General features: G+C 39.5%; 1 protein-coding gene across 1 annotated transcript in view; it reads left to right on the top strand.

Moving 5' to 3' along the window:
- Positions 1-13258, top strand: part of LOC101120051 (disintegrin and metalloproteinase domain-containing protein 2) — a 127263-nt gene that overhangs the window by 76360 nt on the left and 37645 nt on the right. Inside the window, exons 12-14 of the mRNA XM_027962643.1 lie at positions 4941-5121; positions 8913-9011; positions 9122-9317. Coding sequence (XP_027818444.1) covers positions 4941-5121; positions 8913-9011; positions 9122-9317 — 476 coding nt within the window. The remainder of the gene's footprint in view (positions 1-4940; positions 5122-8912; positions 9012-9121; positions 9318-13258) is intronic.

Genomic DNA, 13258 nt, shown 5'->3' with positions numbered 1-13258 from the left:
CCTGTATATTGAGGCTCAGGGGAGTGTTCTTGTGTTGCTGGAGAATTTGCGTGGTATGTCTTGTTTTGGAACTTATCGGCCCTTGGGTGGAGCTTGGTTTCGGTGTAGGTATGAAGGCATTTGATGAGCTCCTATTGGTTAATGTTCCCTGAATTCAAGAGTTCTCTAATGTTTTCAGGCTTTGGGTTTAAGCTTCCTGCTTCTGGTTTTCAGTTTTATTTTTACAGTAGCCTCTAGACTTCTCCATCTATACAGCACCGATGATAAAACATCTAGGTTAAAGATGAAAAGTTTCTCCACATTGAGGGACACTCAGAGAGGTTCACTGAGTTACAAGGAGAAGAGAAGATGGAGGGGGTAGTTAGAGGTAACTGGAATGAGATGCGGTGAGATCAAGAGAGGAGAGAGCAAGCTAGCCAGTAGTCACTTCCTTATGTGCGCTCTATAGTCTGGACCGCTCAGAGGTATTTACAGAGTTATACGGGGAAGAGGAGAGGGAGGAAGTAGACAGAGGTGACCAGGAGGATAAGAGAGAGGAATGAGTAGGAGGGAGACAAATCCTGCCAGTAACCAGTTCCTTAGGTGTTCTCCACTGTCTGGAACACACAGAGATTCACAGAGTTGGATAGAGAAGAGATGGGGGAGAAAAGAGACAGAGGCCACCTGGTGGAGAAAAAGGAGAGTCCAGAGGAGGAGAGAGTGGTCAAGCCAGTAATCTTGCTCTCAGGTAAACTTGGGTAGTGAAGTTTGGGTTTTTAAATGTACAGAATTGACAACAAAAGCCTAAGAGCAAAGATTAAAAATCTGGAGTAGAGGTTGGATTTTCAAAGATACAATATTAAAGAAAAGCAGAAGGAAAAGGAAGAAAGAAAAAAAAAGAATTATTAAAAAACAAACAAACAAAGAACAAAACAAAACAAAACACCAACAACCATCCAAAGAGTATATATGGTGTTTGCCTTAAAAAAAAAAAAGTCTTTTCTTTAAAAAATAGTAATACTAGGTTATAGAAATAAAAATTAGAGGAGAAATAGAAGACTTAACAATTAAAAAAAAACTCGGAAAAAAAAAGAAAAAAGCAAAAAAAAAAGAATGATTTTAAAAATATTAAAAAATTAAAAATATATCTGGCTCTTCTCTGATGTTATGGGCCATGTGGGCTCACTTCCAAGGTGGTTCCCTCTGTTTAACTTCTTCTGTTTGCTGGTTTTTTAGGCTCACTAGTTCAGTCGCGCTGTGGGGAGGTGGGATGCTGCAAACAAATAGCACTGTCGTGTGTACACAGTATCTCTGCCCCGCTTGACCTGTCCTTTCTCGCGGCGCACAAACCGCTCCGGCTCTATGATGCTCAGCCGGGAACCGTCTGGGGCCGGCCCTGGGCTGCGTGCACTTCCCCGGTCCAAGCCGCTCAGGTTCGGCGCTCAGGCAGCCCTCAGAGGCACAAATGCGGCTGGGACTGCGCTTTGTGCCCTTCCCAGGTCCGAGTAGCTCAGGAGTTTGGCGAGCGCGATCGCCGCGGCTTGTCACCTTTTCCGCCGCTGCCGCTCAGCTCTCTGGGTGGACCGCTGGCGCACCCCGTGAGGCAGACTGTGACTGTTCAGCACCCCCAGAAGTCTTAGCAAAGGAGCCTGCTTGCAGTTAGGTAAGTAAAGTCTCTCCGGGTCTGCAATTGCCCCCTTTCCAGTCTTTACGGCTCTGGCTGCCTGTCCCCGGCAGGGAATGGTCAGCAGCCGGCTTTTTCCGCTCCGTCCTTTGCTCTGTGCTCGGTCCTGGCGGTGTCTTATGTTCGAGCTTTTCGTGTGGTAGCTATCCCACAGTCTGGTTTGCTAGCCCAAGTTAGATCGTTCTGGTGGAGCGTGGGGCGTTCCTGCCCGATTCTTGCAAAGCTCTGCAGCCCGCGCCTCCCGCGCGTCCCTGCCCTGCCCCCACTTCCCAATGGCGGATGCAGGCGTCTGTGCTGCTTTTCCGCTGGGGGAGTTACTGGTGGGCTTGTAATCTGTTGGTTTTAATTATTTATCTATTTTTCCTTCCTGTTATGTTGCCCTCTGTGTTTCCAAGGCTCGCCACAGACTCGGCAGGGAGAGTGTTTCCTGGTGTTTGGAAACCTCTCTTCTTAAAATTCCCTTCCCAGGACGGGCTTCCCTTCCCGGGACGGAGCTCCCTCCCCACCTCCTTTGTCTCCTTTTTCGTCTTTTATATTTTTTCCTACCTGTTTTTGAAGACAATGGTCTGCTTTTCTGGTTGCCTGATGTCCTCTGCCAGCCTACAGAAATTGTTTTGTGGATTTTGCTCGGCGTTGAAATGTTCTTTTGAGGAATTTGTGAGGGAGAACCTGATCTTCCCGTCCTATTCCTCCGCCATCTTTCCCAAGCGTTCTCAAGGGCCCCTTGCTGCTTTTAATATTTGTTCTTTGTGTTTGATCTTTGTTAATTTGATTAATATGTGTCTTGGGGTGTTTCGCCTTGGGTTTATCCTATTTGGAACTCTCTGTGTTTCTTGGACTTGGGTGATTATTTCCTTCCCCATTTTAGGGAAGTTTTCAACTATTATCTCCTCAAGGATTTTCTCATGATCTTTCTTTCTGTCTTCTTCTTCTGGGACTCCTATAATTCGAATGTTGGAGCGTTTCATATTGTCCTGGAGGTCTCTGAGATTGTCCTCGTTTCTTTTAATTCGTTTTTCTTGTTTCCTCTCTGATTCATTTATTTCTACCATTCTATCTTCTATTTCACTAATCCTATCTTCTGCCTCCGTTATTCTACTATTTGTTGCCTCCAGAGTGTTTCTGATCTCATTTATTGCGTCATTCATTATATTTTGACTCTTTTTTATTTCTTCTTGGTCCTTGTTAAACCTTTCTTGCATCTTCTCAATCCTTGTCTCTAGGCTATTTATCTGTGATTCCATTTTGATTTCAAGATTTTGGATCATTTTCACTATCAATATTCCGAATTCCTTCTCAGGTAGATTCCCTACTTCTTCCTCTTTTGTTTGGTTTGGTGGGCAACCCTCCTGTTCCTTTACCTGCTGAGTATTCCTCTGTCTCTTCATCTTGGTTATATTGCTGCGTTTGGGGTGGCCTCTTTATATTCTGGTAATTTGTGGAGTTCTCTTTATTATGGAGCTTCCTCACTTTGGGTGGGGTTCTATCAGTGGCTTGTCAAGGTTTCCTGGTTAGGGAGGCTTGTGTTGGAGTTCTGGTGGGTGGAGCTGGGTTTCTTCTCTCTGGAGTGCAGTGGAGTGACCAGTAATGGGTTATGAGACATCAAAGGTTTTGGGATAATTTTGAGCTGCCTGTATATTGAAGCTCAGGGGAGTGTTCCTGTGTTGCTGGAGAATTTGAGTGGTATGTCTTCTTTTGGAACTTATCGGCCCTTGGGTGGAGCTTGGTTTCGGTGTAGGTATGAAGGCAATTGATGAGCTCCTATTGCTTAATGTTCCCTGAATTCAAGAGTTCTCTAATGTTTTCAGGCTTTGGATTTAAGCCTCCTGCTTCTAGTTTTCAGTTTTATTTTTACAGTAGCCTCTAGACTTCTCCATCTATACAGCACCGATGATAAAACATCTAGGTTAAAGATGAAAAGTTTCTCCACATTGAGGGACACTCAGAGAGGTTCACTGAGTTACAAGGAGAAGAGAAGATGGAGGGGGCAGTTAGAGGTAACTGGAATGAGATGTGGTGAGATCAAAAGAGGAGAGAGCAAGCTAGCCAGTAGTACTTCCTTATGTGTGCTCCATAGTCTGGACCGCTCAGAGGTATTTATGGAGTTATACAGGGAAGAGGAGAGGGAGGAAGTAGACTGAGGTGGTCAGGAGGATAAGAGAGAGGAAGGAGAAGGAGAGAGACAAATCCTGCCAGTAACCAGTTCCTTGGGTGTTCTCCACCATCTGGAACACACGGAGATTCACAGAGTTGGATAGAGAAGAGATGGGGGAGAAAAGAGACAGAGGCCACCTGGTGGAGAAAAAGGAGAGTCCAAAGGAGGAGAGAGTGGTCAAGCCAGTAATCTCGCTCTCAGGTAAAATTGGGTAGTGAAGTTTGGGTTTTTAAATGTACAAAATTGACAACAAAAACTTAAGAGCAAAGATTAAAAATCTATTTTTGAAGACAATGGTCTGCTTTTCTGGTTGCCTGATGTCCTCTGCCAGCCTACAGAAGTTGTTTTGAGGAGTTTGCTCAGCGTTGAAATGTTCTTTTGAGGAATTTGTGAGGGAGAAAGTGGTCTTCCCATCCTATTCCTCCTCCATCTTTACAGTTCCTCATGGTTTCATTTTAAGGCCAGTGATCATTTATGGTTTACAAAAGGGAAATGTAGGTATAATACAGGGAAGTCATGTATTCAACTGAAAATCAGAAGTTCTATTGTCAAGGAAAAACAAGAGAAAGGAGAATGAGAACATCCAGCTAATCTGTGAAAGGTTCAAGCTGCAAATAAATTATCCAGTTGGGTATAATTATGATTGGCCATCTCTTTCTAATGACAACATTGCTTTCATTGTCAGAAAATGTACCCTCTATGAGCCAGTTCACACAAAATAAACATTTTGCACTGCCTGCTTCTCAGTAATATTCAAGTTCTATCAACTTTTCTTCTTTTGTTTTCTAGCATTTAGATAGAAATTATCTGAATTGTTTGCAATATAATAATTTATCTCTTATTTTTGGTTAATATGACTAAAGAGTATGATCCACCTGGGTGCAACCACAAAATATAAAAACATTGGTAGTTTGTCCAAAATTCTCTAATTTTTTCATGATACTCATGTAAATAACATTTTCGTGTAATAATCCACATAACTAAGGTTTGAGTCCATTACCTTAAAATTTAGTAATTTTATATTAGCTATATTTATTGTTAAATTATAGACTTGTATTCTGAGGCTAGGCAATTTTCAGGAAGCAATGGTCACATAAAAATGTAATGTCGATGTGTTTTTAGTCATTCCAGTGGTGTGAAGTTCTTTAGTACCTGCAGTGTGGAAGATTTTTTACATTTTATTTCAAAGCCAAAGTCCCAGTGTCTTCAAAACCATCCACGTTTAGATCCAACATACAAAGCTGCAGTTTGTGGTAATGGACAAGTTGAAGAGGGAGAACAATGTGACTGTGGCGGTCAGCAGGTTGGTACAAATTTGGAAAACTATATACCAGAATTACATCAAAAAGTATTAATTTTATAGTGTAATACTGCTATTTCATCTAATTTATCAAACTTGCTTTTTAACAAAGGCCTTAAGAATGCATACTGGGATTATATTAAATTAATGACTACACATATATTTTTATATGTGAATTCAGCAGTTTGTAGATTATTCATACTGATGATTTTCAGAGTCTTAATCCTTTAGCTGAATTGACCAAGGTTTATGTTTCCCCTCTTGTGTATACACTTCCTTAGTATTTCTTTTTTGTAAAAAGTTTTCTTTTTATTGCAGTATAGCTGATTTACAATATTAACTTCTGTTGTACAGCAAAGTGTTATATATATATATTCTTCAGGCGTCCCTGGTGGTTCAGTTGTAGAGAATCCATCTGCAATGTAGCAGAGACAAGGCAGGAGTCTCGGGTGAGATCAGTGGATTGGGAAGATCTCGTGGAGAAGGAAATGGCAACCCATGCCAGTATTCTCGCCTGGGAAATCCCATGGGCAGAGGAGCCTGGAGGCCAGGGGTCGCAGAGTCAGACATGCCTTAGCAACCAAAACAATAACATGATTGGCTTGTGGAGCTGCAAATTACAGCTTCTAAACATAGAACTCTTTATGAAAACAACTGTTGAAGTATATCTGATTTACAATGTTTTCTTAAACTACTGTTGTACAGCAAAATTATTCATTTTATATATGTGTGTATATAAATGCATTCTTTATTATATTCTTTTCCATTATAGTTTATTATAGGATACTGAATCTAGTTTCCTGTGCTATACAATGGGGCTTCCCTGGTGGCTCAGATAGTAAAGTCTGCCTGTAATGCAGGAGACCCATGGACCTCGTTATTTATCCATTCTATAATGTAATAGTTTGCATCTGCTAACGCAAACTCCCAACTCATTCCTCCTCCACCCAGACCCCTTGGCAACCACACCCCTGTCCTCTGTTCTGTGCACCTCTTTCAGTTTCATAGATCGGTTCATTTGCGTTATATTTTAGATTCCACATAGAAGTGATATCACATGGCGTTTGTCTTTCCCTTTCTGACTTACTTCATTTGGTATGAAAATTTCTAGGTCAAAACATGTTGCTGTAAATGGCATTATTTCATTCTTTTTTATGACTGAGAAGTATTTCATTGCATATATGTACCACATTGTCTTTATCCATGCATCTGTTGATGGACATTTAGGTGGTTTCCATATCATGGCTACTGTGACTAGCATTGCTGTGAATATAGGATTTCATGATATATTTAAATGATAGTTTAATGCTAGTTTTAATTTTAAATGATAGTTTTTCCAGATATGTGTGCAGGAGTGGGAATGCTGGATCATATCGCAACTATATTTTCAGTTTTTCAGGAATCTTTATGATGTTTTCTGTAGTGGCTGCACTGACTTACAATCCCACCAGCAATGTGGAAGGGTTCCTTTTTCTCCAAACCCTCTCCAGCATGTTATTTATAGAGTTTTGTTTTTTTTTTTTTTTAATGATGACCTTTCTGAACGTGTGAGGTAATATCACACTATAGTTTTGATTTCCATTTCTCTAATAAGTAATGATGTTGAGTATCTTTTCATGTGTCATGTATGTCTTCTTTGGGGAAATGTCTATTTATGTCTTATGCCCATTTTTCAATTGGGCTTATTGCTTTTCTGTTTTGAGTTGTATAAGCAGATTGTATATTTTGGAAATTAAGCTCTTGTCAGTCGCATCATTTGTAAATATTTTCTCGCAGTCTGCTAGTTGTCCTTTGGCTTAGTTTGCTTCCTTTGTGGTGCAAAAACTTGCAAGTTTGATTAGGTCCCATTTATTTATTTTTGCTTTTATCTCTATTGCCTTCAGAGACTGACCTAACATTGCTATAATTTATGCCAGAGAATTTTTTGCCTATGTTCTCTTCTAGGAGATTTATGATGTTATGTCTTTTATTTAAGCCATTTTAAGTTTCTTTTTGTGTATGGTGTAGAGGAGTGGTCTAACTTCATTGATTTACATGCATCTGTCCAGTTTTCCTGGGGCTTCCCAGGTGGCACAGTGGTAAAGACTCCACCTGCCAATGCAACAGATGCAGGTTGGATCCCTGGGTCAGGAAGATCCCCTGAAAAAGGAAATGGCAACCCACTCCAGTATTCTTGCCTGAGAAAATTTTACCCTCTGGAATCTCATAGAGACAGGAATGACATTAATTAAGCAAAATAGTTCTGGAAAATAATTCAAACTTTGTGTGCCCTAGGAAGTATCATGCCATAACCCATCTAAGACTACTAAAATCCATGATTTATTTTTTGTAACTTATTGAAAATTTTTGCCCAATTAACTCTATTTCAAATCCCCAGGTATTTAAAAATGTGTGTGTGTGTGTGTGTGTGTGTGTGTGTGTGTGTGTGCGCCTGTGTGTCTGTCTTCTGTCTCTCCATCCTTATTTCCTATCAGTTGCTTTTTATTAACCCTAAAAATGGAATTTCAAAACACAGAACCACCAGTTACAGATAAATTATAACATAAAACAAGACATAATACATATGGATGAACGATTAAAGGTGATAATTTCAATTAAGTTCAGAAATATCATTTTTATCTCTTCATCTTTAGAGAATTATAAGCAAACTTTGAATATCCTTTAAAAGGTAAAGACATCAAAATACAGTAGATTCATAAAAGTTGACTAAGAACTAATCAACTTTTAAAATCATAACTTCTGTTTATTTCACATCTTGTGAAATAACTTTGTTATAAGAGCCAAAGATCTCAATTTCTTAGCTTTTTAGTTTTATTTTACTTTTTTTAATTAAAAAAAGTTGGGAATGTATAGCTGATTTATAGTGTTGTGTTCATTTCTGCTGTACAGCAAATCAGCAGTCAGTTGTTCAGTTCAATCGCTCAGTCGTGTCTGACTCTTTGAGACCCCATGAGCTGCAGCACGCCAGGCCTCTCTGTCCAACACCAACTCCCAGAGCCCACCCAAACCCATGTCAATTGAGTCAGTGATGCCATCCAACCATCTCATCCTCTGTCGTTCCCTTCTCCTGCCCTCAATCTTTCCCAGCATCAGGGTCTTTTCCAATGAGTCAGCTCTTCGTATCAGGTGGCCAAAGTATTGGAGTTTCAGCTTCAACATCAGACCTTCCAATGAACACCCAGGACTGATGATATTTAGGATGGACTGGTTGAATCTCCTTGCAATCCAAGGGACTCTCAAGAGTCTTATCCAACACCACAGTTCAAAAGCGTCAATTCTTTGTCTCTCAGCTTTCTTTATAGTCCAACTCTCACATCCATACCTGACTACTGGAAAAACCATAGCCTTGACTATATATCCTGTCTTTTTAGATTTTGTTCCCATATAAGCCATTACAGAGTATTGAATAGAGTTCCCTGTGCTATTCAGTAGGTCCTTATTGGTTATCTATTCTATAAATAGTAGTGTATGTGTCAATCCCACATTCCAATTTTCTCTCCCTCCTCCTGAAATAAACTTGTGGTTATTGATGTCTTGGCTTTGGTGGACTCCAAGACCTCAGAAAATCCTACTACCAAAATAGTCAAGCTTAGTGATATACAGAACACTTGGTTTAGCACATTAGGTAATGAATAAATGTTAAATAAATGAATGAATAAGTGGCTTTATATCTTTCCGTTTGCCAACATTTAAGTTAAGCATCTGTCTGTATATTATGTAATATGTTGTCCTTGTTAAATATCTGTTTAACGTAAAGTTGAAAGGTATTTCAGAGCATTTGATTTGCCTTTCAGGCTTGTGATGACAAGACAAACACGTGCTGTAACCCTGGCACATGTAGATTCCTGCCTGGGTCAGTTTGTGATACCGGACTGTGTTGTGATTCTTGTGCTGTAAGAGCCTTTAAACATTTTAATACCTACATTAGTAAAGCTATCATTTTTTATAATATTTAAATGCTCGCATTCTGCTTTACTCAATATTGTTTAACTCACCTCACCAGTTTTCACCAAAAGGAAACATATGTAGGGGTTCCGTTGATGAATGTGATCTCCATGAATACTGCAATGGTTCATCAGCAGAATGTCAAGAAGATGTGTATATTCAGGATGGGCATCCGTGTGGACAGAATCAATGGCTCTGTATCAGAGGAAAATGTATGGATGGGGGAAAACAATGTGTTGAATTATTTGGTGAAGGTATTTATTTTAATTTGACTGCCTGTATATGTATTTTTCTGGAAACTGACTAATATACCTATCTCTATATGTATATATTAGAAAGGACAAAGGATATTATGAAATGAAGCAATTAAAATGTCAAAAATACTTAAAATTAATTTTAAAAACAAAATAATAAAATGTTAAAAATAATGTTAACCTCTAGAAGAATAAAAATAGAAAAAGATAACATCACCAGGAAAAATAACTGAAATAAAACTCAGTCATTTCAATAAAATGCAGCACCCAGAATAATCAAGTATTGATATGTCAAATATTTGTTTCATAATCTAAGATAAATACAAGAATAATAATATAGTAATTATAAACTAAAAGCTAATAAAGAGGAGAACAACAAAAATATTTAACATATTTGATTAACCCAAAAGAAGGCAAGAACAGAGTAAACTAAAGAACATAGGATGTGAAAACAAATAGTAAGGTTGGTTATTTATATTTACATGCTTATAAGTTACATTAAATATAAAACCTGTGTTCAGTATTAAATTGAGAGAAAGAATATATCAAGTAGTGACAGAAGCAATTACAAGAAAATGACTAGAAAAATCAAGGCATGTTGCATTAATGATATATTTTTAAAGGCTGTAGAATATAGTGAAACCAATGACAACAAATTTAAATCTCTGTAGCAGAGAAACTTTGCCTGCCTTAGGGAACAACTGACAGCCATTTATGTTCCTAGGGGCATATACAGCCCCTGAATGTTGAAAATCAGTCTTGGCTTAGCAGATATCTTCAAGGAAAAGAAAAGGAGATCAAATATAAAAGTTTTAACAGTTGGAATTTAAGGAGAGGGAGCTGTCAAAACCATAGACTATTTTTCGTTGAGGCATCTTCATCCTTGGAACTCAATAGCTGCTCAGAAATTTGGTGAATTAGATTTTAAAAATTAGAAAGGCATTATGAATTTTCATATAGCCACAAGATGATCAAAGACCAAATGCCAGAGGAATTTTGCCTAAAAATTTCTTAGCCTTCCTCTAGAACATTTTGCTTCATTTAGAAGTGCCTTTGCTGGTAGGCTTTCCAAGGCCCACTTGACTTCACATTCCAGGATGTCTGGCTCTAGATTAGTGATCACATCATCATGATTATCTCAGTCGCGAAGATCTTTTTTGTACAGTTCTTCCGTGTATTCTTGCCACCTCTTCTTAATATCTTCTGCTTCTTTTAGGTCCATACCATTTCTGTCCTTTATCAAACCCATCTTTGCATGAAATGTTCCCTTGGTATCTCTAATTTTCTTGAAGAGATCTCTAGTTTTCCCATTCTGCCGTTTTCCTCTATTTCTTTGCATTGATCGCTGAAGAAAGCTTTCTTATCTCTTCTTGCTATTCTCTGGAACTCTGCATTCAGATGCTTATATCTTTCCTTTTGGCCTTTGCTTTTCGCCTCTCTTCTTTTCACAGCTATTTGTAAGGCCTAGCCAAACAGCCATTTTGGTTTTTTGCATTTCTTTTCCATGAGAATGGTCTTGATCCTGTCTCCTGTACAATGTCACGAACCTCATTCCATAGTTCATCAGGCACTCTATCTATCAGATCTAGGCCCTTAAATCTATTTCTCACTTCCACTGTATAATCATAAGGGATTTGATTTAGGTCCTACATGAATGGTCTAGCGGGTTTCCCTACTTTCTTCAATTTCACTCTGAATTTGGTAATAAGGAGTTCATGATCTGAGCCACAGTCAGCTCCTGGTCTTGTTTTTGTTAACTGTATAAAGCTTCTCCATCTTTGGCTGCAAAGAATATAATCAATCTAATTTTGGTGTTGGCCATCTGGTGATGTCCATGTGTAGAGTCTTCTCTTGTGTTGTTGGAAGAGGGTGTTTGCTATGACGAGTGCATTTTCTTGGCAAAACTCTATTAGTCTTTGCACTGCTTCATTCCGCATTCCAAAGCCAAATTTGCCTGTTACTCCAGGTGTTTCTTGACTTCCTACTTTTGTATTCCAGTCCTCTGTAATGAAAGGACATTTTCTTTGGGTGTTAGTTCTAAAAGGTCTTGTAGGTCTTCATAAAACCATTCAACTTCAGCTTCTTCAGCGTTACTGGTTGGGGCATAGACTTGGATAACTGTGATATTGAATGGTTTGCCTTGGAGATGAACAGAGATCATTCTGTCATTTTGAGATTGCATCCAAGTACTGCATTTCCGACTCTTTTGTTGACCATGATGACTACTCCATTTCTTCTGAGGGATTCCTGCCCACAGTAGTAGATATAATGGTCATCTGAGTTAAATTCACCCATTCCCATCCATTTTAGTTAGCTGATTCCTAGAATGTTGACGTTCACTCTTGCCATCTCTTGTTTGACCACTTCCAATTTGCCTTGACTCATGGACCTGACATTCCAGGTTCCTATGCAATATTGCTCTTTACAGCATCGGACCTTGCTTCTATCACCAGTCATATCCACAGCTGGGTATTGTTTTGCTTTGGCTTCATCCCTTCATTCTTTCTGGAGTTATTTCTCTACTGATCTCCAGTAGCATATTGGACACCTACTGACCTGGGGAGTTCCTCTTTCAGTATCCTATCATTTTGCCTTCTCATACTATTCATGGGGTTCTCAAGGCAAGAATACTGAAGTGGTTTGCCATTCCAGTTGAGCTGTTTCAAATCCTGAAAGATGAGGCTGTGAAAGTGCTGTACTCAATATGTCAGCAATTTGGAAAACTCAGCAGTGGCCACAGGCCTGGAAAAGGTCAGTTTTCATTCCAATTCCAAAGAAAAGTCAAGTCGCTCAGTCATGTCTGACTCTTTGTGACCCCATGGACTCTAGCCCACCAGGCTTCTCCCTCCATGGGATTCTCCAGGCAAGAGTACTGGAGTGGGTTGCCATTTCCTTCTCCAATTCCGAAGAAAGGCAATGCCAAAGAATGCTCAAACTACCTCACAATTGCACTCATCTCAAATGCTAGTAAAGTAATGCTCAAATATCTCCAAGCCAGGCTTCAGCAATTCGTGAACCGTGAACTTCCTGATGTTCAAGCTGGTTTTAGTAAAGGCAGAGGAACCAGAGATCAAATTGCCAACATCCACTGGATCATGGAAAAAGCAAGAGAGTTCCAGAAGAACATCCATTTCTGCTTTATTGACTATGCCAAAGCCTTTGACTGTGTGGATCACACAGTGGAAATTCTGAAAGAGATAGGATTACCAGACCACCTGACCTGCCTCTTGAGAAATCTGTATGCAGGTCAGGAAGCAATAGAACTGGACATGGAACAACAGACTGGTTCCAAATAGGAAAAGGAGTACATCAAGGCTGTATATTGTCACCCTCCTTATTTAACTTATATGCAGAGTACATCATGAGAAACGCTGAACTGGAAGAAACACAAGCTGGAATCAAGATTGCCGGGAGAAATATCAATCACCTCAGATATGCAGATGACACCACCCTTATGGCAGAAAGTGAAGAGGAACTAAAAGCCTCTTGATGAAAGTGAAAGTGGAGAGTGAAAAAGTTGGCCTAAAGCTCAGCATTCAGAAAACGAAGATCATGACATCTGGTCCCATCGCTTCATGGGAAATAGATGAGGAAACAGTGGAAACAGTGTCAGACTTTATTTTGGGGAGGCTCCAAAATCACTGCAGATGGTGATTGCAGCCATGAAATTAAAAGACGCTTACTCCTTGGAAGAAAAGTTATGACCAACCTAGATAGTATATTCAAAAGCAGAGACATTACTTTTCCTACTAAGGTCTGTCTAGTCAAGGCTATGGTTTTTCCAGTAGTCATGTATGGATGTGAGAGTTGGACTGTGAAGAAGGCTGAGCGCTGAAGAATTGATGCTTTTGAACTGTGGTGTTGGAGAAGACTCTTGAGAGTCCCTTAGACTGCAAGGAGATCCAGCCAGTCCCTTCTAAAGGAGGTCAGCCCTGGGATTT

This window comes from Ovis aries, chromosome 26 (genome assembly GCF_016772045.2).
Source record: "Ovis aries strain OAR_USU_Benz2616 breed Rambouillet chromosome 26, ARS-UI_Ramb_v3.0, whole genome shotgun sequence".
In the NCBI taxonomy this organism is placed as follows: domain Eukaryota; kingdom Metazoa; phylum Chordata; class Mammalia; order Artiodactyla; family Bovidae; genus Ovis; species Ovis aries.
This window is presented reverse-complemented; position numbering and strand designations above follow the sequence as displayed.